The sequence below is a fragment of the Amborella trichopoda genome, chromosome 8 (assembly GCF_054954075.1).
Source record: "Amborella trichopoda isolate Santa Cruz 75 chromosome 8, AtrichopodaSantaCruz75HAP2 v2.0, whole genome shotgun sequence".
NCBI classification, from domain to species: domain Eukaryota; kingdom Viridiplantae; phylum Streptophyta; class Magnoliopsida; order Amborellales; family Amborellaceae; genus Amborella; species Amborella trichopoda.
In genome coordinates, this window is record NC_142343.1 from 29,432,111 (window position 1) to 29,458,210 (window position 26,100).

The window sequence follows — 26,100 nt, forward strand, 5'->3', positions numbered from 1 at the left end:
TGAAATTTTTATATTGTGTTCATTCGATTGAATTATGTGTGTTTAAACTATTACAGGTTATTGTTGAATGAGGTTTTGTACGTGGTTTTCTTTATGGGTGCATGAATTGTGAATGTTGCTTAATACAGATGCATCAGTGTTGAATATAAGTAGTGGTCAAGTTATTGCAGGATATTGTTGAAGGAGCTGATTTCTTACTGCTTGCATTGTGCATGTGTATTTGAATGGGTTGATTTCTTACAGGTTATTGTTTATGGGTGCATGAATTGTGAATGTTGCTTGATACAGATGCATCAATACTGAATATATGTAACGCTCAAGTTATTGCAGGTTATTGTTGAATGGGCTGATTTCGTACTACTTGCATTGTGCATGTGTGTTTGAATGGGTTGATTTCTTAGTTCTTGTATTTTGAATTATGTATGTTTAAACTATTACAGGTTAATTGTTGAATGGGCTCGTTTTGTACATAGTTTTTTTTTAATGGACGCATCAATTGTGAATGTTGCTTGATACAGATGCATCAGTGCTGAAGTTATTACATGTTATGATTTGTTATTACATCTCTAGAATGGAAGCATATAATATATCCAATGGCTACTCATTTGCATATTCCATGGGGTGGTCCTCGTCCAATGAAATGATAAATGGTATAAAGAGGGACTGGAACCCCCTAGAACAGGATATGATCACAATGGTGGGTCCTACCTCTTCACCACCACTCATAATTTAATCAAATGTGGATTACCCCAATAGAGTATAGTTTTCTGTAGCGCATTGGATATTATACATCCCTTTTCTAAAACATCTAATGCCTCCATAGAGTTTCAATATTTTGACCCCAAGTGTCTTGCATATTTTTGTGCACTTCTGACTCTCAAACTTCACTCGTAGTTTATGTATTGGGCCACATAGCATGCAATCTTGAAATGTTCATTGATTAGTGAATTCATTCTATTCTGCATTTTACATTTTCTTTTTTTTTTTGAAAAGATCATTTTGGTTCCAATCCCATGATATGAAGCATTCTGCATTTTTCATTTCACTGTTTATCAGTACTATATATTTTGAGAAAAGTTGTCAAAAAAAAAATATTGAAAAAGTGAATACACAAAAACAAAATCGTGGAAACACAAAATCGTTCAAACAAAAAATTGTTACAAGAATCAGATAGAGACTACAAATCTCACAAAGGTAGACTACACTTCTCTATGGATTTTGTTTGTCTTCATGCCTGTCCATACTTCTTTGCAAAAAAAGAAACAAAGTGCACCTATTCTTCGCAAAAAAAAGCAACAGAAAATAAGTCACATGACTGCCACTGATTTAGGTAACTTCAAAATGATATGCGCTTTATAAAAATTACATGACTGCCACTAATTTTGGAAAACTTCAAGATGATATCTCCCCCATGATATTTCTTTTAGTAAGGACTATAGGCCGGTTTGGAAACCAAAATGCAATTTTCTCATGTGGTGTTAGTGGTGGACATATGAAAAATGTAAGTCTTGCTAATGGGATGAAAGCCAATCGTTTTCTAATCTAATATAGATACCCAGTTCTTTTTTAACTTCCCACGAGGTTATCAAACACAAAAACCAGTAACTTCTTAACTTCCCAGGAGATTATCAAACACAAAAACCAGGAACTTCTTACCTTCCTAGGGAGGTTATCAAACACAGAAACCAGGAACTTCTTAAGTTCACAGAACTTAAGAACTTCCAATTTACAGTTCCTGAACTTGCTTCCAGTTATCAAACTGGCCCGTCATGAACAATATGATTTTTGGAAATCTGTGAGGATTAAATTTGAGTCATCCATCAAATAAATTCGCATCATGATTTCAAGAGGAATATAGGGACCTTTATCCTCTAAATCTTTTGACCCATATCCACTTCTAGTAAAACTAGGATCAGACCAATCTAAAGCAATATTCTAAAACTTCTTTTATTTCTCATAAAATTGTAAGATGAAAAATAATATATACAAACATATTTTCAAATAACCAACTCCTACAAAATAAGGACATAATATCTTTTTCAAAAGATTTTCCAACCAATATTCAAAAAGCACAGGCGGGGCGCCAAGGCATTTTCGGGGTCTAGCCGCCTAGGTGGCACCCCAGAACAGGGACGGGTAGGGACTATTCACATAAGAACTCAATATATAAGTTACAATATAATTAATTTTTATTAATTATATCCATAAGATTTAGTTTTGGATATCTAATTATTATTTATTAATTAATATCCATAAGATTTGGTTTAGATATCCAATTTTCACAAAACATCGACTTCATCGAAAGCTTATGACTATTCACAAAATATAAGTCCAAATCGGTAAATGTTCTATCTAGAAAATATGTAAAAATATCAAAAAAGTAAAATAAAACTAACAGGATATCAAAAAATTAAACATTGTACAAAATAAGAACCAATTATTCATAAAAGAATACGATATATGACCAATTTCATCGTCCAAACGAGTTAACAATCAATGGGTGCAGTTTGCATACGGATGCAACCGTAGCTGTAGAGGTAAGGTGCACCTTCAAATTTTATCATGGTATATAATTTTGATGTAATTTTTATATCTAATTATAAAATTTTAAATTTCAAAAATGGTTAGAATCAAGCAGATCTATAAACATATGAAATCTTCAAAATGGAAGGTGTAGATAATATGTTGTAAAATGCACTATTTTTTAGGCTTAAAATCTTTTTATTTTTCATAGTCATACATCTCGATGTCGAAATGATCAATCAAAGGGTTTTTCAACATTAAAACTACCTTTTCCGATGGATTTTTGAGGGGCATCCGTAGTTCTACATTATAACGTAGCATCCTTATATAAACTTTTTCCAGAATTAATTAATCACAAAAAAAATCAATCTTTCAACTATAAACATGTAAATATATCATAAAAAAAAAATTTAAAAAAAAAAAAAAATTGATCTAAAACGTAATACGTTATATCAAAAAAAATCAAAACCCTTATTAAAATATCATAATGGCATAATGCTCTAAAACTATCAATATGAAAACTATGTCGGCCCAAACCTCGTCTATTTGATCATCAAAAGTCCTCACTATTGATCACTAGGAGCCCCAAAAACTACCACGAAGCATTGCCTTTGATTTCGGAAGAAATCAAAAATTTATCGATCTTTCGATAAATCACAAAATAGAGGTTTTTGGGGAGTTTTCTCTCTCTAGATGGTACGGATTTGGTTTTGGGGTTTAGAATGTCCTCCAAAACCCTTTTCCCTCCTTTTTAACCGGGGAGGGGGATTGCTATTTTTACCATAGCCGAGGGCTGTTTCAACCAACGGCAACCTGCATCAAGGAGACGCCTAGGCGGCGGACTTGACTGTAGCACCTAGGCGACGCCATGCCCTCCTAGGCAGCCGCTTAGACGCAAACCGCCTAGGTGCCCCGCCTAGGTTCCGCTTAGGCGTTTTAGGCGATTGACCACCTAGGCGGCTTGGTGGCCGAAATTCGAACACTGTTTTTTACAAACCAAAAACATTTTACAAAAATAAAAGAAATAAAGAAAAGAGAAAAGAGGCATGCCACCTCCATGTGTGAGGTGCGGGTCTGATGGGCTCTACGCCCCAACCATGTGGGTTTGGCACAAATGTAGGCTGCATTTGAAGGTCCCAAATGTTCCACTCTACCACTCCATAGCTCTAGGATTTCAGAAACGCCCTTTTTAGGGTTTTAATTGCTGAAATTAATTTTAAAAATTCTGAAAACATTCATAAAATTCATAGGAACATTTCTTGCACTAAAATAGAAATAAAATAAAATAAATCTGAAAGTGGATTGGTACCAAGCTGCCAAGATAAGTGGTTGTTAATGCACTCCACCTGCCCAGTAACAATGATCCTCGACTATCTTCACAAACCGACCCAACGAGACCCATGACCGACAGTCTCATGCAAGGGCTCATGATTGACTCGTCAAAGATGGCCAATAAATAGTTGAACCACGGTCCCCAGAATGTGGGTTACAGGTCCCCCTCTTAAGAGCAAGATACACGCGCATATCACAATAGTGCAAAGGGAACTTTATCTATGCACACGTACACATATCCCTTTTTAGGGTTGCTTCCCAGTAATGTAGTTGTCATGTGTACATGCCATGCAGAAGTTTTTTATGGATTTAGCCCTCACTCACACAAGCGTACATCCGCACATAGGAGACCCCAAAGCTCTTTTGGCCTACAAAACATCCCTAGGCATTTCTTTAACATCAACAAGGGATGACTATCGAAAACCCTCTTTGGTAGTGCCATATGCCCAGGGGTAAGGGTTTTAGAAATGAACTAGGTCATAGACTGGCAAACTATAGGTCAGTCAACCAATACACGCATCCTCACTGAAGTGTATTATCCCACTATAATTCTTATTTACATGCTCTCACAGCTATTAAAGGCTACAAACCCCAATATCGTTTAGGGTCTCATGTCAGTCATTAATTTTCCAAAAGCATTTTTAGTCAACATGTAGCATATTTTAGCTCATATATGACCCTTGTAAGATGTATTTTAAGTACACTCATCCACTGTTTTTTAGATGTTATTTGTTGTGCCTTCGGAAGAAGGAATGACAAGAAGCCTTTACTGTGTTTTATCTCAATTCAAGTTGGATGATGTGATGGCAATCCAGAATCAGCATCAATAGTGGGTTCTAAGAGATGAGAAGACAAAAACACAATTGCACTATGAACTAACACAGGAACAGTGAAGTTCCATGGTCACTTCTTTAGTTCATCAACAATTAAGAGCTTTTCTTAGTGTGATAAGATGGTACCTCCCACAGGAATTTGGAAATATATGTAGAAACATCCTATATTCTTGTGGATAAAACAACGTAATGCAGTTTGTCATTAGCATAAAGAATGTAATCATAATGTCAATACAATGGTGAGTTTGGAGGTAGTTGAAATTGCAATCTATGCCTTGCTGGCATTTTTGGTTGATGAGCATTGAGTGTCCCATGAAGCACAGAACTATTCAGAATCTACCATAATATCCTGCAACTAAAAAAACTATGGAAGTAGTACTCCATTCGTTTTAACCAGGGAACCCCCAAATACTATCTATCATGGAAAACACAGATTCATTTCAAAGAGGAAAGAAGGAAATTAAAAATAAAAAAATAAAAGAAAAAAGATCAATTCAATAAGGTGTTGCTAAAAGCGTGTAACTACATAGTTAGTAGTGAAGCCACATGAACTAATACTTGGATGAAGACCATGCATCACTAACCCTCATATTCCTCAAAAGCACCAAATCTGTTATTTAATGAACAGTAAAATACCAGGTATGAATGGAATAGAAATTTTTAAGTTGAACATAACTTCAACAACAAGAAAATATAGTAACTACACCAACAATATAACAACAATATTTCTTTTTTTGCATTTGCTTAGGGCTTGTAATTCTAGTAATCAATATAATTTAGCATATTATCGGAATATGGTCCCTTAATTATTTAGCACGTCTATTTAGAAAGGCAAAGAAGAAAATACGTACTTGATAACCACTTTCTTGTCAAGAAGACCCCGAGGCACTCTTCCAGATAACAAATTATTCTGTACATATCTGAAAATATCATCATACAAGAAATTATCTGAACCCATGGATCACTGCAAAAATGTTTAGAAGAAACAATTACAGTTCATGAAAAGGTGAAAAGCTCAATAGTCTCATCATCATCATTAATGCCTTTTCCCAACTAATTTGGGTCGGCTACATGAATTCCAATCCGCCTCTTGAAAAGTTTTGGCAAAGTTTTACGTTCGCTGCCTTCCTTTAACCGGGCTTGGGACAGGTTAAGGGAAACTTTAAGGTCATCACCCTTCTAAGACCAAAATAGTCCATAAAACAAAAAGTCTTTAACAAAAAAAACCATAGAAGTCATATCCTCCAGTGAAAAAAATAAAAAAATAAAAAGAAAAAAGAAGACACTTCAGAGCCAATGTTTTAAGAGGACCTGCAACCAAATAACACAGAATTTATAACCTCAAAGTTTGAACTTACAGTTCAGCCAGATTTGGTAAGCCTGTCAAAAATGAAGGTAGTGCACCTGTCAACCGGTTGTTCTCGAGATGACTGCAGAAAAATAAATAGCATATTTTAAAATGTTGGAAAACATTTAAACATCCAATATATCATTTATTGGGATTGCATGCTATGATACACATAGCATACAAGCAATATGTTGCATATAGCCTCAACCATTGTCTACAATGATTGGGAGGAACGGTTCAGCTCAACCGTCTCTTGTTGACAACAACACAGTTGATGTTACATGCAGCATATTATTTGTATACTGCATACGTCATGGTATAGTTTCACTTAAATAACATTTATTTACATGATTCGGAGATTGGTACAATCAGATAAATCAGGTATTGAACCACTGAGCGAATTGCCATCCAGCCATCTGAAATCAGTATATGACAACATTGTATCAGGAAATGACATATGACCACAAGTGCAACAAAAGAAAGCTAGAAAGAGAAGCATATTACTCACAATTCAACCAGGCCTGTCAATTTTGATATTTTGGAAGGAATATTTCCTGGCAAGTTCTTTCTAGACAGCAAACTGCAAAATTGCAAGACAGAACAAAGTTTAAAAGTTGTAAACTGCATTAAGAGAAGTTCTTCAAAGCTACTGCACATTTAACATTAAAAATAACGATTCTACTTCTTTTTACCAACAAGAAAAAGGCACTTTGTTCAAAGAAGCTTACACGCATACATAAAGATGTGCACGTGCAAATGCATGTGTGCAAGCACATGCATGTGCGCACACACACACACACACACAGAGGCACACGCAAAGGTGCATGTGCACGCACACGTCCGCTCACACAGAGCGAGAGAGTAAGAAATGCATGTGCTTCTCAGCATGTTGTTAATTTAGAGAGAGAGAGCGAAGTACATTGCAAATATCCTTGGTTGTGCATCCATACTACATTGCAACCAGGACCACGGAACTGGCAAGCAGGGGTCACCACCTTCTTGAGCCCAATCAGCTTGAGGATATTGTGAAGTTAAACCAGAAATAACTGCAGCTGCAACCAAACAAAAGATAATTCAGACATAATATGGCAGTTTCTCAATGTTTAAATGGACTCTGAAAAACAGATGCTGCAATTGAATCATGGAGATTTCAGAAATACATCATTTGCTCGATATTCGAAAGGAATAAGAAAAAGCCTGTTACACCATACCATCAGGAGAACCAAAATTTATCTGCAGATACTTATTTATCTCCATGGCATTCAGCAAGGGACCCCTAGATGAATCAGCTGTTTTACCAAAAGAAAATGTTAAGACAAAAGGGAGGGATAAGTTGGTAAATCCAGGCTCATATAACCGGTATCTCCCTTGCGCATTTTCTTGAATATTAACAGTTGCTTTGGTGATATCAGGATAACCTGGAAGCTTCAGCCTAAATTTCCTGCTCTCATTTGCACCCAAATCTTCAATTTCTGAAAAGTACGAGAATGCCCAACCAAACCCTGGAAATCCATCCAAGTTCAACCGATAATTCAACAGTCCATTCCGACCAACAACAGCAGTTTGCATCACTTTCTCTGGAGGTCTCTCATCTCGGTTAACATTAATCGGCGTTGTAGTTGATATTTTAGAAGTTCCAGCAGCAACATCAACAAGAAAATTTGCTTTCCTAATGGAGTCAGACTCCCATATTCTGTCAAAAGGATCATCCGGATATCTGAAATGTACATTGATTTACTACCGTTGGTAATGAAAGCTTTAAATTAATTCCACGAGGCAAAGAGAACAAAATGCTTCCCATGAACAATTAAGTCAAATTGTTCATACAATTATTGGCTTGATTTTAATTCTCAAAGTATACCACTAAAATGTAGTTTCAGTACATAAGAAATTTTGCCTGGAGATACAAAAACCGGAACACTTTCACTCCCATATACCATAGGTGACAAGTCACATGCACGCACTCACGTGCAAGCACGCAAGCACCCACTCACACAGAAAGATTTAAACTAGGTGTACAACAACATTGAACCGCATCAAATATTGGTTGCAACCTGTTTGATCATGCCAAAACAAACTCAGCATATCATTGATAAGTATCCAAATGTCTAAGTACACTCAAGTTTGGGTGTTTGAGTGTTTTAACTTTCAGCTTACATAGAATCTGAAAAAGATATAAGTACCACCTTTATGATGCGTACTTTTATATATTATTTGTACTCATTTAAAAGGTTAATCAATGCTATGATTCAACCAAAAAAGAATATTATCTCAAGGCCTGTTGGATTAGAGATTTGTAGGAAGGAGAATGAAAAATTCAATGAAGAGAGAGACAATGCCTATAATGGATGAACATATCAATTCTCAGCATAATTATAGAAGCAACTAGAATGTTTTCAAGAAATGCTGACAGCAGGGTCTTAAAACTGCAGAAAGCCATGATTATTAGAAAAGGGATAATTCAATAGGAGATTCTTGGATTCATACATACTGCTGTCAAAGACAAATGGTAGCCGCTTTGGATTCGTCTGCTCAGAATTAGGAATAGTCATCTTCAAAAAGGAATAAAAAAAGCATCCCCTGAATCTCTCTGTTACAAACTGAAACTCAAGAGCCCACTCACATCAAATACCCCAAAGATCTATTTCTAAGTACTTTTGCTCTTCATCTTAGTGTGTCACATGCTCTTATTTCATGCTTAAATGAACCCAAGAGGTTCCAAAAGGTGTCACTCAACCTAGTTAGCAGGATGCAATGGGAGAATAATCATATATATAACCCAGATTAATAACATGAATTGGCTATACTCCTAGATAGAAATAAAACTGAGAGCTGCAAATGATGCAAATATTAAGTGGAACTCAAAAGATAGCATCAATAGCTATAAAGAAAGACTGATGACCAAAGGCTTTAATCAAGGAAATAGAGTGGACACTTCAGAAACATTTGCAACAACTACCAAGATGCCCACATTTAAATTTGTATTTTCAATTTCCACATCTAAATTATGGCCTCCTTCAATGGGAAGTGTTTTGTATTCCAATTATATCAGCTAGAGGAGGTCTACCCATATCTTACCTAGGGAGTAAGTCTCCTTGAGGAGGTATATGCATATCTTCGCCGTGAGAGTGATTAGTGAAGGCTTAGTCATTATTAAATTGTATTTTAAGTCTCTGAGGACTTATTTGTCCTTCTTTCTACTAGAAGAGCATTCTCGTATAGTACTTAAACTTTTATAGCTAATATATATGAGATGTAATGGAGGTCAGTATGACCTAACGAAACCCCCTCTTTCTTCCTCTCTCAACGTCTCATTTTCTCTCTTTTTCTCCTCTTTCATTATTTCTTGTTGTATTTTAACTTCGTATGGAATCAAGAAGCTTCATGAAACCCTAAAAATGTAATTAGGCCATACGAAGGACTTCCAAAGCTGTATAACCAAAAAAACCTAGATCTGCGAAGAAAAAATGGGGTTCGAAACCCTAAAACTGAGAAAAGGTCTGAAATAAAAAAAAAAACCCCAAGTTTCATGGTTGTTTCGTCAAGCTTTTGATGTGGGATCATAAACCCCAGATATGGTTGTCATGGTTCGATGATGTTAATGTTTGTTGTTAGACCTGGGATCACTTATAGATCAAATCATTGTTTCTAAGTTGTGAAACTCAGTTGTTTTGGAGATCCCACGTACGAATGATCTCAAATCCATTTCAAAGTATTTTTGAGTGGCTGGTGGTGTTGATCAGAGTCCCTTTGTATTTTCAGGCTATGTGTGGCCAATATGTCTAAGCTGAGTGATTTAGGGCACTCTTCCACCTTCAATAGTACTCCAGGTGTTACCTCCCATATGGATATCTACTGCGAAAACCTTGGATTGCATATTACTGTTGTCAAACTTGATGGAAAAAATTATTTAAAGTGGTCGTAATCTGCTAAAATATTCATCGATTGAAGACGAAAGTTGGTGTATATCAATGGTAAGATTACTGAACCCGAAGAAATAGATTTAGTACATGAGAAATGCGAAATTGAAAATCTGACAGTTATTTATTGGTTGTTACACCCGATGCAGCCATCAATTATTAGGGTTTTTTGTTTCTTCAAACTTCAAAAGAGATTTGGGACTCCATATATCAAACTTACTCTCAAAGCAAGAATGTGGCTCGAGCGTATCAACTGAGTCAATAAATTTCCCATCTTCAACAGGGGGAGAGGTATCTCGCTTAATATTCTTCAAGAAGTGACTATCAAATGTTCAAACCATCATGTAAGATAGCTGGTGAGAAATAGAAAGAGCTTGCCAAACGAAATCATACTTTTGAGTTTTTTGCGGGTTTAACCTAGATTTTGAATTAGACAGGGTTCAAATACTCAGTAGAGATACCTTTCGGCCAATTAACCAAGTGTATTCCTTTGTTCAAAATGAAGAGAGACAAAAAAATGTCATGCTGCTTCATCAAGGAGTTGATCAATCTGCTCTTTCTTCAGCAACCTTTCCTCTTAGAAACAATGAGGAGGTCGGATTCAAAAATGCATAAAGAGGCTTAATCATTATCATCATCATCAATATAATCATCAGAGCATTTTCCTAACTAATTGGGGTCAAGTACACGAATCCTGGTCCGCAGTTCTGCTCTATTAAGGGCCATTTCTTTAGTGTGTGGCCATAAGTCCCCATATCGTTTTCTCACTACTTCCAACGATGTCCATTTGGGCCTATCCCTTGCCCTTTTTGGCCTTCCACTTGAACTAACTCGCACCTCCTAACAAGCGCTATACTGGGTCTATGCTACACATGGCTAGCCCACCTAAGTCTATTTTCTCTCATCTTATCTCATATTGGTGCCACACTTGAGTTCTCCAAAATGTAATCATTCCGAATTATATCCCTTCTTGTCTTGCCACTCATCCATCTCAATATCCTCACCTCAGCTATAGACCTATTTTATGGATATCTTGTTTCTCGACCGTCCAACATTCCGCCCTATAAAGCAAAGATGGTCTCACAGCTATCCTATAGAACTTGCCTTTCAACTTCATTGGTATGTAATGATCACATAAAACTCTAGTTGCATATCTCCACTTCACCCACCCAGCTTTAATTCTATGTACGACATCTTCCTCAATCTCTCCATTTTCCTAGATTATTGACCCAAGATATCAAAAGTGAGCTCTTGTTTGTATTTCTTAGCTGTCAATCTTAACTACTTCCTCGTCTCCACTCCTATTATTACTAAACTAGCATTCCATCTACTCTGTCTCAGTCCGACTAATTTTAAACCATTTAATTTCTAAAGCATCCCTCCAAAGTTCTAACTTTCTATTGACGTCATTTTGGGTCTCAACGATCAACAATATGGCGTACACCACGGTATCTTATCTTGTAGGTAAATTAAGTCGTCCATAACTAAGACAGAGGTATGGACTTAATGTTGACCCCTGATGTAGACCTATTATCACTAAAAACTCACTTGTCTCTACACTAGTTGTCCGTATATTAATTAGCACTCCCTCGTACATATCTCTCATCAAGTCGATGTGGTGTCTGGAGACTCCTTTCTTTTCCAGCATCCACCAAATCAGAGCTCGAGGTACTCTATTATAAGATTTCTCTGGATAAATAAAGACCATGTGGAGATCTTTTCCCTTCGCCCTAAACTTCTTAATCAGTTGCGTAAGTAAGAAAATAGCCTTAGTTGTTGACCTCCCTAGTATAAAACCGAAGTCGTTTTCTGATACACTTGTTTCAAGCCTTAGTCAGTGCTCAAACACTCACTCACAGCTTCATAGTGTGGCTCATAAGTTTGATCCCTCAATAGTTCACACAATTCTTTATATCTCATTTGTTCATGTAAATAGGTACCAAACTACTTTTCGTCCATTCATCTAGCATTTTCTTTATTCTCAACACCTTGTTGAATAACTTGATCAGCCAATAAATGCCCATCTCTCCCATGCATTTTCAAACCTCTATCAGGATACAATTTGATTTTAACACCTTTCCTATCTTCATCCTCTTCAAAGCTTCTTTCCCTCCTGATATCCTAATCCTATAAATGTATTCATGACTATTCATGACCTCCGCCCCCCTATTTATGCCAACAGTTCCTTCTATTGCTATCTTCCCATTGTGTTCGTCATTTAATAATTTTTGAAATAAAGATACCTAATCAAGGTGATAAAAGTATGTGAAAGTGTAACCATTGTGGTAGCGTTGTTCATGGGATCTGGTTAGGCGTCCAACCATCTAAATTCAACCGTCCAAGTCAATTTAATGCTCACAATCAGTGTTTAAAAAATCGGTAAACCGATCCAGAATCGGGTAGATTGCACCATCCTGGATCCGACCATAAAACGGATCCAGACATGTCACTCATTCCCACAGCTTCATAGTGTGGCTCATAAGTTTGATCCCTCAATAGTTCACACAATTCTTTATATCTCATTTATTCATGTAAATAGGTACCAAACTACTTTTCGTCCATTCATCTAGCATTTTCTTTATTCTCAACACCTTGTTGAATAACTTGGTCAGTCAATAAATGCCAATCTCTCCCATGCATTTTCAAACCTCTATCAGGATACAATTTGGTTTTAAAGCCTTTCTTATCTTCAGCCTCTTCAAAGCTTCTTTCCCTTCTGATATCCTAATCCTGTAAATGTATGCATCACTACTCATGACCTCCGCCCCCATTTATGCCAACAGTTCCTTCTACTGCTATGTTCCCATTGTGTTCGTCATTTAATAATTTTTGAAATAAAGATACCTAATCAAAGTGATAAAAGTATGTGACAGTGTAACCATTGTGGTAACGTTGTTCACGGGATCTGGTTAGGCGTCCAACCATCTAAATTCAACCGTCCAAGTCAATTTAATGCTCATAATCAGTGTTTAAAAAATCGGTAAATCGATCCAGAATCGGTCGATCCGGATCGAGTATCGACTACACCGTTCTGGATCCGACCATAAAACGGATCCGGACAGGTCGCTCACTCCCACAGCTTCATAGTGTGGCTCATAAGTTTGATCCCTCAATAGTTCACACAATTCTTTATATCTCATTTGTTCATATAAATAGGTACCAAAGTACTTTTCGTCCATTCATCTAGCATTTTCTTTATTCTCAACACCTTGTTGAATAACTTGGTCAGCCAATAAATGCCAATCTCTCTCATGCATTTTCAAACTTCTATCAAGATACAATTTGGTTTTAAAGCCCTTCCTATCTTCATCCTCTTCAAAGCTTCTTTCCCTTCTGATATCCTAATCCTGTAAATGTATTCATGACTATTCATGACCTCCGCCCTCATTTATGCCAACAGTTCCTTCTACTGCTATCTTCTCATTGTGTTTGTCATTTAATAATTTTTGAAATAAAGATACCTAATCAAGGTGATAAAAGTATGTGAAAGTGTAACCAATGTGGTAGCATTGTTCATGGGATCTAGTTAGGCGTCCAACCATTTAAATTCAACAATCCAAGTCAATTTAATGCTCACAATCAGTGTTTAAAAAATCGGTAAACCGACCCAGAATGCGTCAATCCGGATCGGGTATCGACTGCACCGTTCTGGATCCGACCATAAAACAGATCCGGACATGTCGCTCACTCCTACAGCTTCATAGTGTGGCTCATAAGTTTGATCTCTCAATAGTTCACACAATTCTTTATATCTCATTTGTTCATGTAAATAGGTACTAAAGTACTTTTCGTCCACTCATCTAGCATTTTCTTTATTCTCAACACCTTGTTGAATAACTTGGTCAGCCAATAAATGCCAATCTCTCCCATGCATTTTCAAACCTCTATCAGGATACAATTTGGTTTTAAAGCCTTTTCTATCGTCATCCTCTTCAAAGCTTCTTTCCCTACTGATATCCTAATCCTGTAAATGTATTCATGACTATTCATGACCTCCGCCTTCATTTATGCCAACAGTTCCTTCTACTGCTATCTTCCCATTGTGTTCGTAATTTAATAATTTTTGAAATAAAGATACCTAATCAAGGTGATAAAAGTATGTGAAAGTGTAACCATTGTGGTAGTGTTGTTCATGGGATCTGATTAGGGGTCCAACCATCTAAATTCAACCGTCCAAGTCAATTTAATGCTCACAATCAGTGTTTAAAAATCGGTAAACCGATCCAGAATAGGTCGATCCGGATCGGGTATCAATTGCACCGTTCTAGATCCAACCATAAAACGGATCAGGACATGTCGCTACAGTGAATCGGTATTATGACGCCATGAACCGGCGGACTCGATACAATGTGACATCACGGTACAATATGAATCAAAAGTTTGAATGATCTTCGTATAAAAAATGCTTTAACAAGTCCCACCATTATTACTATCGTAACTAACCACCCCTACTCTCACGCCATGCTTACCTCACATGAGCCGTTTCTTACTCATACAATTGAGGTCACCCTTTTATACTATATTCATTGTGCCAAATCCTTGGATGTGCAACTATTCTAGCCTTCTACATTTCCAAAACAAGTGCATCATATATTAATGCATAGCTTTCGTCTACACATATGCTTGTACTTATATTCATCTAAATAATCTACAAAATTTATTTATTTATTAGATTAATAATTTTTTTATAATATAAAAAATATAAGTATATATAGTTAAGTTTTAATTACATATAATTACAAAAAAAAATTCTATTTAATTAATATACAAAAATTAGTATAACTATATTAAACTTATTATTGTTTATTTATCTGAATAACTTGTCAAACTTATGTCAGTATAATCATGTAAATATAATTACATTAAAATTTATTAGGGGTTTTATTTTTGTTTTTAATCACATGATATGGAAGAATTTTTAATAATTTTTAATCATATTTATTATAATATTAATAATTATACATTGATAAGCAAATCTTGTATTTTATTTATTAATTTATTTGTATCATAAATATCCATTGTATTATTTTTTCTTATAGTTGTAAATACGATTTTTTAAATTATATGGTATTATAAAATATTTTAGATTTGTTCTTATTTGTATAGTAAAATAATTATAAAATATAAATTTATAAGCCAACAATTTCAATTTCAGTACATAATATTACAATTAGTTAGGTTGTGATAATTTTGGATGAGTAAAGAGAATTAATAAATATTTGATACTTTGATGTGAACTAATTTTACTTCATATAGGAATTTTTTTAATCTTTTAATATGGAAGTGTTTTCTAATATTTTTAAATTATTTTGATACAATATTATAATTAGCAATTATAAAGACATCCAGATAGGAAAACAGCGTCTCAGTATTCACCTAGTTTTACAAAGTAAACAAAGTACATAATGCATCACTCCTAAATACATTTAGAAACTTAAAGAACACTATTTTTAGAGAATATAGTGATTTTTTGAAAACAATTTAGATAAATATTGTTCATTCTGCCGATTCTCCGATCCGATGCACCAATTGTCCGATCCGACACAGGTATGGGTGTGACCGATTCGAGTCACCGATCCTGTTTTTTAAACCTTGTTCACAATGATTCATCCACTATTAATTCAGTTGCTGCAAGTACAAATCAGGCATCACAATCCCCATTGTCTGCTTAAAAGGAGATGATACGAGGCCCTAAAGAGGAGACTGAAAGCCTTCACAGGTTGTTTACATAGTTAGGAGGCCCATCTACTACCTCAACTTCATCCTTTGCACACTCAAGTGCTCATGTTTATAAGAATCATGTCTCCCTTACTCCACCTAGACAATCCTGGATTATTGATCAAGAGCATCCAACCACATAACTGGAATGTCTTCCTTATTTTCTTCTTATTCCTTTTGTTATGGTACAGACAAAGTCAAGATTTCTGATGTGTCTTTTTCATTTAATGCTGGAAAAGATACTCCAAATGTTTCTCCTAAAATGTCACTGTCATCAGTGCTTCGTGTTCCCAGCTTTGCTATAAATTTACTGTTTGTCAGTAATATTACCAAAATTCTTAATTGTAGTGTGACCTTTCCTTCTCACTGTGCCTTTCAGGATTTAGAAATGAGGATGACGATTGGCAATGGCATTTAAATTCTTAACTTGTCAACAACTACCCCTCAAGCCATACATGTAAAGAGTAATTATGTGGAACTCAAGGTATTAAATTCAAAAAAAAAAAAATCTTTTATTCAATATAATTGAATTCCAGTTACATGAGCCACTATATATTGCTGTAAATTAAAATAATACCCTAGATACAACCTAGGATCTTTATTTTCATTGCCAAAAAAAATAGAAACTATCCAAGAGCTTTAAACAAACTTCCACTATAGTTGTTAGTATAATCCAAGTTCCTGAAAATTCATAAAAAATAATAAATAATATTGAAAATTAATTAAAACTGCTGGGAAGACTTACAAGAAGACATCTAGAGTTACCCTCACAGGTCTTGGTACACCCCACACCCGATTCCCTAACTGATGGCGCACTTTTAATCCTTTAGGTGTTGCTGGAAATTCAGAGACAGAAAAGCTTTGTAGGCAATACTTTTTTTCTAGGGTTTTAGGGAGCTCAAAAATCAACTAGGGTTCGTAAAAACCCTATGGAAATAAAATAAGGCTGAACTTGTGAGTTGATCTCTCTCTCTAGGTTGGTTGTATCCTTTCGTTTCTCCAAAATACAGCAAGCCTCACTGAAAATTGTAAAGTTCCTCCCTTTCTTTCTTTTAATTAAAGCAAAAGGAGAGACAGAGAGAGTAGCGTGACTCTCTATAAGGCAAAGAGGGTTCACATGATTTAATTTTAATACAAGAGAGAGAGAGAAAGAGAAAGATATGGCGTGGAGGAGAGAGGTTGAGAGAATAGATGTGGGAGAGAGATCTTGGGGCATGAGAGAAATCTAGATGTCATGTGAGAGTGAGCTCAAATCTTGTTTGAATAGAACAAAATCTATTTCCTATTTTGAATAGGATTCCAGCCTAAGTATGCCTTATTCAATTTTTAGCTTTGATCTTTAGGGTAAATAGGAAATCTGTAGCGCCAGAAAGATTTAATCAAAGCCATCTATCCCACAAATCATGATTTTGGGTGGAAAATAGGAATCTCATCCCCTCAGACTTTGACTCAAATCCAACTCCTATTTAAATTTGAAATACAATCAAACTTTATTATAATTTAGATCTCCCATAATCAAGGATAATATATATTCTAAAGCTCCCACTAGAATAGGAAACCAAATCCTATTTGAATAAGATTTCCTATTTTTTAACTAATTTAAAACCTTGAATCAAAAAAAGAAAAGAAAATATGGGGCATGCCCCCCTTCTTCCTAGAAAATTGGCATGCCACTTTTTTGCTATAAAAGTGGTGTGGCCCCTTGGAGGGCACGTAGGCTCCACACATAAAAAAACATACATATACATGTGGGGCTGATCCTTGGCCCCATATGTATTATTTCAAGTTCTAAAACTTTCAGAAATACCATTTTAATGAATATTACAGCAGAAATAATATTTTAAAATTCTAAAAAATATTTAAAAATCATAAAAACATTTCTATTACCAAAATAAAATATACTAGAAGTGGATTGGTATCAATGGGTCAAAAGTAGAGACAATAAGGGCACTCCACTTGCCCCAAAAACCATGATCCACTATTACTTTCTTATCCTGCCCAACAAAGATCCATGACCTACAGTGTCATTGCAGGGGCTCATGATTGGCTATGCTCGAGGAGATTAGGGTGCTAATGAAGACTAGAACTTGAACCTAGTAGATCCTCCTAAAGAGAAGAAGCTGGTTGGTTGTAAATGGTTTTACACAATAAAGCACAGAGCTGATGCTACAATTGACAAATACAAGGTACAATTCGTTGCTAAGAGGTTCACTCAGACTTATGGAATAGACTTTCAAGACACCTTCACTCTTGTGGCTAAGATGAATTCTTTTCGAGTCCTTTTGTCTCTGGGAGCTAACATGGAGTGGTTGTGTCACCAACTAGACATCAAAAATGCTTCCTTCATGGGGATTAGTTGGGTTTTGTGCCTTGAGAACATGTAAAAATAAATACTTATAGTGGATGTTCACACTTCAATTGGAGTTGGTTGACTAACCATGGGTTGGGCGGGTCCAGGTCATGTTCAAAACCCTTACTCTTAGGCATAGTACTACCATTGAAGGTTTCAGTGAGTCATCCATTATTGAAGTCAGAGAGATGTCAAAGGATGATGATGAGAGCCAGGAAGCCATCAAGATTCTTATGTGCAGTTGCGGCGTGTGAGGGCAAGGGCCAAATCCTCAACGAATACCGCACTGCATGGACACATGATAGCCGCATTCTGAAAAGTAGGGACTTGTATTTATGAGTATAAGAGAGTGTCCCCCCTAGCACTAAAGTGATATGTGCATGTGCATCCCTATGGATAAGATAGCTCTTAAAGGGAGCTTGCGAACCACACATTAGATTTGTGGTTCCGCTATTTATTAGCTAGCTTTGAAGGGTTGATCATGAGCCCCTGCAATTAACTGCTAGTCATGGGCCCCGTTGAGTTGGTTTGAGGAGATAGTTGAAGATCATGTATTTCAAGCATACATGGAGTGCCTCAGAAATGCCATTTTTCCTGACCCATTTGTACCAATCCTTTTCTAAAATTATTTTGATATGATCTAGAAGGTTTTTTGAACCCTAGAAATATCTTTCTAAATTTTATATATTCCTTGTGCATTTCTAATTCAATTAATTTAATTTTTTAGCAATTTAAAAATTCACTATATTTTTTTTAAATTACTTCAACACCATTCTTGATATTTATTATTGATCGGGACATTTAAAATATGGTACACACATATGGGGCCAAAGGCTAGGGCCCCACTTCAATGTCACCACAAGTGTGGGACGTGAGCCTTATGATGGCTACATACCCCACTTGTTTTCCTTCATGTCCCTCCTTCCTCTCCCTCTCCTAATTCTAATGGAATTACTTAATACAGAGAGAGAAAGAGGATCTTAGGAGGTATTTTATAAGTAAAAAAGGATATGGTATTTACTAAAAAGGATTTATGGTTTTAAAGAGGTTTAAGGTTTTCAATTATATGTTTAAGCCTAATCCTAGCTGTATAGGAAACTTGGGGCTCTCTAAGGAACTTGGATTCTATGAACAAACCTAATCCTAGTTGTATTAGAAGAGGATACAGGTCAAGGATCTAAGGGATAATAGTACTAAGATTCCTCCTTCATCATGATGGCTAATCTAAGTAATGGAAGGCCCAGATTTAACTTTCTCTTCAACTCACAGATTACCTTGGATTCCTTGGTCAGATTTAAGTCCTATTAGAAGTTGGTATACCCTAGGCCCTGAGGGGCTATATAAAGGGGGACACCCCCTTCATTCCATCCAACAGTTTATGTCGAAACCTCTCTCTCTCTCCTTTCTCCTCTCTCTCTCTCTCTCTCTCTCTCTCTCTCTCTCTCTCTCTCAAGTCCTCACTCTCTCTTTGTGATGGTAGGGTGACGCATTACCTAAGGTAGGGCCATAAAGAAGGTCGATTGACCACCCAAGCTAGCCAAAAAAGGAGGTATACCCAGCCAAGTCAGCCTTCTGGGTTCTAGTTTTTGAGTTGAAAGGATGGCAAGTGGTTTCAGTTCCATGCTCACAGCCCCAGTTTTTTGTGAGGGCACAGAATAGGTGCTTCTCGCAATTGGAGGAATCAAGCAGGACCAAGGATCAGTGCATCATCAGTCTGGTAATCGAATGTCGGTTGTGCTAAGTCCTAAGGGGTGACCCTAGGCAAATTTCAGATATGTCTTCCCAGCTTTTCTTGTTTATTTTAAGTCTTAATTCTTCATTTATTGTTCTTGATTTCTACTTGTATTAGGATTCCTATTTGAAATAGGACTCCTATTGACGTAGAATTCTACTTGTAACTAAATTAGTTTATGAAATAAAGGTTTTTTCTTTAAGACTGTAAGAGTTAAGATCCATAATTTGTAGTAGATTTTGTTTTCTGCTTCCACTATGTAATTTTTGATATTGTAGGTAGAATTACTCCCGTTAATAAAGGAGAAAGAGAAAAAAAATTAATTTGCACCCTGGGAATCCTACATAGCCGCTACTTTCATTAAGGCTCCTGGAAATCAAAGAAAAGTGTTAGATTGTAAAGGCCATTTATGGACTAAAGCAGTCTTCCCAAGTATGCTTTGAAAGGTTTAATGGTGCTCACCAAAGAGTTGGATATATTCGGCGTCATGCTAATCATATTTTATTTATGAAACATACTAATATAAGTACCCCTGCCCTGATTGTGTATGTGGATAATATTGTTGTAACATGAATTGTCTTAAAGAAATTCAACAACTTAAGAGGTTTTTAGCAAGGGAATTACAAATTATGGATCTTAGCCCATTAAATATTTTCCTGGTATAGAAGCTGCCAAATCTAAGTAAGAGAGGAATCTTTATTACTTGAAGGAAGTATGTATCGGACCTCCTCAAAGAAACATGGAAACTTGGGGCAAAACCAGTTCATATGCCTATGGACCAAAATCAACAAGCTCGATGACAAATAGGGTGAAGCACTTCAGATGTAGGTATGTTCCAAAGTTTGGTGGGTAGATTGATAATATCTTTCACTTATGCGCGAAGAATTTGCATATGCTATCAGCATGAACAGTTAGTCCATGAGTGCTCCTAGAACTACTCATCTTGAAACTGCTTATAGAGGTCTTCGATATTTAAAATCATCACCAGGTAGAGGATTATTGTTTGCCAATCATGGGCACTTATGAGTTTGAGGCTTAGACAGACACAGATTGGGCTGGCTATATTATGGATCATAGATCTACATCGGTTATTGCACTCTAGTTGGGGGTAACCTTGTGATTTGGAGGAGTAAGAAGCAGCCAGTTGTAGCCGGTCAGGTGCAGAGGTAGAGCATTGTGTTCGATGGCTCATGATGCATGTGATTGATGTGATTAAAAATCTTATAATGGAAACTTGGTTTACCTATGAAGGGATCAATGTCCTAATATTGTGATAACAAGGCAGCCATTAGTATAGCTCCCAATCTTGTCTAGCACGATCGGACCACACATATGGAGGTAGACCGACATTTTATTTGAGAAAGAATTGCTATCAGAAAAATTTGTCTTCCTCATATGAAGACAGATGATCAGCTAGCAGATACTCTAACAAAGGTTGTTGGCAAATATCAACTACAAGGTATCTTAAGCAAGTTGAGCATGATTGATATCTATGCACCATCTTGAGGGAAAGTACCATGAGAGTGATTATTGAAGGCTTAGCCGTCATTATATTTTATTTAAGTCTCTAAGGACTTCTTACAGTAATTAAATTTTCTATAACCAATATAAATATGAGATGTTGGAAGTCAAGATGACCTAAAGTCACCCTCTCTCTCTCTCTCTCTCTCTCTCTCTCTCTCTCTCTCAACGTCGTCTTCCTCATTTTCTCTCACTGATAGCTTGCTCTCGTCATCTATTTACTTTATTTTTCTCCTCCTTTCATTTTTTGCTGCTATATTTTAACTATCTTCCCTAAGGATTACATAGTAAGAACCAACAACATAGTTGCAGACAAAATACGGCAGTTTACAGGTTAAAATGGGGAACATTAGAGCAAAAAATGGAACACTCGGACATTGGTTTGAAAATTGTAGTGTATCCATGGTATATGTTCGCTTCCCTAAGGATTACCTAGTAAGAACCAACAACATAGTTGCAGACAAAATACAGCACTTTAAAATGAGGAACATTAGAGATAAAAACGGAACCCTCAGAACTTTAAAATGAGGAACATTAGTTTGAAAATTGTAGTGTATCCATGGTATATGTTCACTTCCACAACAACTCAGAACTCTTATTTGACATACAAGGTCTTCTCAAGGAATTGTAGCAGTAATGATGTATGTAGACTATATTGTTAGGCATGGAGTTACATGATCAAATATGGGGATCTTTTTATCCATCAAAAATAAACATCCTAGAGACAATAAAGCAAGCAATTTTTCAAGCGATCAAAATGACAAACTACCAATAGATAAAAGTGGGGCCCATCCTGATGTAACTAGGTAGAAATGACTGGGAACCTCTAAACATCTTATTAACTGGGGCATTTACATCGCATACAAATTTGTGGACTTGTAGTCATCATTTTACACAAAAGGAGAGGTTGAAGACACGATCATGACTTTCTACCTCTTAAGCCAAGATCAAGTAGTCACATATTTGAAAGTAGATTAGAAGAGCGAAGTTCACCAATTTACATGGCAAATTAGAAACCCATTTTGTCCTGTTTTGAGGACGGGGAAGAAGTGAGAGGAAGGGTATTTTTGTCATTTATAGTAAATTAAGGATACATCATTCAATTGTTAAGAAATGTAATTTTTAATTTAAAAGGTATTTGAATGATGAAAGAATATTATCCAGCTCCGAAAACACTAGTGGAAGAAAAAGATGAAAGAAGAATAGCTTTTCAATTCCATAGAGTGTGTTCTAACTTTGAAAATTCTGCATATTTTGTTCCATTGAGAAATTGATTAAGATTTAAGACTCTTCCCAACAACCAATATTCTGTAGATGTTCAAGGTATTATTCACTAGAAAAAGAAGTTGATGGACAAGAATTAGACTGCTTAAATAGCTGAAGACTCGAAGACTGCAGATCATGTTTAGGATGTTTACTTTTGAGTGAAAATATTGAGGATACAAATTCAAAATCTCTCTATGTTGGCTACTATGTTTGTTACTATGTGTTTTGTTGATTTAGTACCACATCTAAGAGCTCATGAAGTAGAACCTTCTTGCCATATAAACAACTTTGGAGTTGATTAAAGCACACCTAAATGTCGAGTCAATGTGTATAGCATGTATAACTCAAGAACCCTTTTCACAAAAGAGTTGCTCAGATTTGTATTAATGGAGAATAATTTCTATTCATTTTCTTTACACAAATCATTTTCTTGTCAATTGTTCCTGGGCTTCAAGATTTTGCACAAGTAAGTTCCCATTCCCTGCTAGACTGATAAGCTTAGAAAACTCCTCACTTACTCCATCAGACACTAGGAGTAGAATCGGAATTATATCATTAGCCATCAAGAATCTGAATTATATCATTAGCTATCAACTTCCATGCTTAAATAAATTTGTAATAGTTAACACGGTGGAATTACATGCCTGATTTGTGCTCTCAATACATTTTGCTATTTTTTCCTTTGTGTATGGCAAAAAAGACTCCACAAGGGAAATAAATTTAAAGCAATCAACCTCATCCATATGTTGTTTCAAATTATTTTTATGAAATCTATGAAGCCATTAGAGAAGAAAAGAATAGCAAGTACGTTTACAACTAATTCATTCATATTTATGTGGCAGTTTTTCTGGTATCAAACCTGCTAGACTAGTTTCAAAAGATTAAAGAATCAGAAAAAATAGTTAATCAGAAATTTGGTTAGATTGAATACTAGTACATCTGAACACGGTTCTTTCAAAACAAACCTTGCAGGTAAGTAATAGATCTCTAGATATTGTGCAGAAGGAAAAACAATCCCAATTTCCACAAGATCATGTGGTGCACAACTGCACATAGAACAACATATTGTTTGGATAATTGTGTTTCTCGAAACGTTATCAATAAACATCATATCCACCAGGCTGATAAGCCAATAAACCACTCTCATAGATGACTGTAACTTGAACGCTTGTGGTGCAAACTGTGGTCCAAATAATGGCTACCGCCTGTTCACCCCATCATGACCATTATATCCCGCAATCCAAGGATTTTCCACAAGGCACTATAATGTGAAAGTTGCAATGAAAAATAAACATTCCACTATGATTGTTATAGGTGAGAATATCTGATTCAAGCATTACTTACTACATCAAAGTAATTATAATGGAAAAGTCACATTTCATAATGATTTCCAGAAAGAAGGCATGCCTGACTAAATCATCATTCATGAAAAGAAGTTGATTATAATGGAAAAAGTGTAATTCATAAGGGTATTCAAAGGTCAACTTACCTCACTGAATCATTATTCACAGCACCAAAGTTTATTCTTGCAGACACACTAAGATATGATGCAGTTTCAAAATCTGTATAATACATAGAACCATTAAACTGCCGAAGTTCAAGAGTAGAAATAAATGGCTGTCCAGTTGATGCATTAGATAGGCACACGCTAATTGAAGGAGAAGTAGCCAAGAAAATTAACTCTCGAACTTCTAATGTATCAGCATCTGAAATAACAATTGTTGACCAGTGAGTTGCCCCAAGGGAGATATCAAACTTTGGGTAAACATCATTTCTGTCAAAGTTCCCATATAAAAATGATGCCCTTACAAGGTACCGTTTTCTGGCTTCTACACTTAATGTATAACAATATTTCCTGGAATCCGCAGGAAAATATCTTAATGTGGTGTACGGCTTCGTATTCTCACTGCCTACAGATATATTTGCTGCATTTCCACATACTAATTTATCTGGAGTCCACTCCAGACCAATTTCATCTAAAAACTTTTCTGTACCCCCACAGTCAATGCTAAAAAAACCTGCTCCACAGATTAAAAAATGTTCAGCAGGAATTAAAACAATGAAAACAAACAGATATTTTGCAACTCTTTATAGTACACAGTATCTTATAAAATATGAATAAACACAACATATAGTCTAATCAATATAAGTTACGACTACCTAGAGAATTACTATCAAGAAAACAGCAAGAAATTCACTGGAATGCCTATGAAAACAAATCAACTGCAAACCAGGGTAAGAAGCAAAGGCAGTTAATTGATTACGATCAAATTCTTGAAATATTGAAAGAATGACAAAATGAAATAACATGTAGTCAGTTTACCAAGTTTAACCTAAATGGATTCACTAAGATTTCCTTGCTGCTAATATTAAGATACAAAAAAGCAAGAAACTAGCCAAATTATTATAAAGCAACATGGAAATGAAATAAAAATAGTGCATTTAGTTGAATGAAGTTTGAGTAGCTTATCTCTGTAATTTCCGAAGAGAAAAATTAGAAACTGAAGAAACTAATAGAAAGTTATATTCTCAACGGTTTCATTAATAAAATATTTTAATTAACATATTCAACAAATAATAATAATAATTTACACTAGTACTAGTTCTTAGTTAAGATCTCCTAATATTCGCATTTCACAACTAACACATACAAAAAAGAAGATAAAAGATCGTAACTAACAAATACAAAGCTACCTTAACAAATTAGAAGAATAAGAGTGCAAATTTGCCTATATGATTCCATCTTAAGAGAAAAAAAAGCCAGCAAAGGTATTTAAACAGTAAAAAGAGAAGAAGAAAGAAAAATAGAAAAAAAAAAAAAGAACAAAAAAGAAAGAAAGTAAAAATTAAAGAAAAGGTGAAGCGTACCAGGCACTTGTGCGAATACATGGTAAATTAAAGCAGTGAAGAGGAGAAAGAAGAAGGCAAACATCGGAGAGACGCAAAAGCTACTCAGAGTAAGGAGAAAGAAGAAGAATATGGAAATTAGGGATCTTTCTTCATCTCAAAATAGTAACCAGAAGCAGCACAAGGAGAAGAAACCGGCGATGTTATCAGAAGCACGCAGCTTTGCTCAGTGTGGTCTCTGCAAAGTGCGAAGAGAGAGAAAGAAGAGAGAGTGAGAGCTGATGAGCTCCAAAAGAAACCGTCATTTCTAGCAGGCCCCTTTTTCGTCCCACTTTAACGGACCTTTTTAGCGACGTTACATGACCAAATGTACCCTCCATAATTTGAAGCTACCTAAATAAATCCTGCTTTAATTTAAACTTTCCATTTCTTTTTGGCATGTATACTATGCTCCTTCAGGAGCATAGTTTGCTTTTCACTCCCTTACAAAAGACAGAATCTTAAATTTTGAGAGCTACTTAGAAAAATTTAAATTTAAATTTTCTAACACTTAGATCTCACCATCTAAAAATTGGATAGTCACTATTTAATCTCAAAACATTATTTTTTCAAGGATATAAAAGATGCAATTAGGATTTTTTAATTGATTTTAATATACAAGTTGAAAAGGTTACATCTCCAAATTTTGGGGTCCTAAAATTATTTCAAAG

At 35.6% G+C, this 26,100-nt stretch overlaps 1 protein-coding gene across 9 annotated transcripts in view; it reads right to left on the bottom strand.

Annotated features, from left to right (window-relative positions):
- Window positions 1–25,693, bottom strand: part of LOC18423690 (Leucine-rich repeat protein kinase family protein) — a 41,221-nt gene extending 15,528 nt beyond the window's left edge. For 4 of the 9 annotated variants that reach the window (XR_016060507.1, XR_016060508.1, XM_011629169.3 and 1 more), the window contains exons 1-8: window positions 25,412–25,693; window positions 24,033–24,561; window positions 7,248–7,753; window positions 6,956–7,088; window positions 6,545–6,616; window positions 6,384–6,452; window positions 6,047–6,118; window positions 5,540–5,608 (exon numbers count right to left, since the gene is read on the bottom strand). Coding sequence is in view for 6 of the 9 variants with exons in the window: in XM_011629169.3 (XP_011627471.1) it covers window positions 5,540–5,608; window positions 6,047–6,118; window positions 6,384–6,452; window positions 6,545–6,616; window positions 6,956–7,088; window positions 7,248–7,753; window positions 24,033–24,561; window positions 25,412–25,475 (1,514 nt within the window). In the remaining 3 variants the exon portion in view is untranslated. Of the gene's footprint in view, window positions 1–5,539; window positions 5,609–6,046; window positions 6,119–6,383; window positions 6,453–6,544; window positions 6,617–6,955; window positions 7,089–7,247; window positions 7,754–8,527; window positions 8,659–24,032; window positions 24,562–25,411 lie in introns of those variants that run through there. The other 5 variants (XR_016060509.1, XM_020674321.2, XM_088873502.1 and 2 more) reach the window with 3 other exon arrangements.
- Window positions 25,694–26,100: the final 407 nt, after the last annotated feature.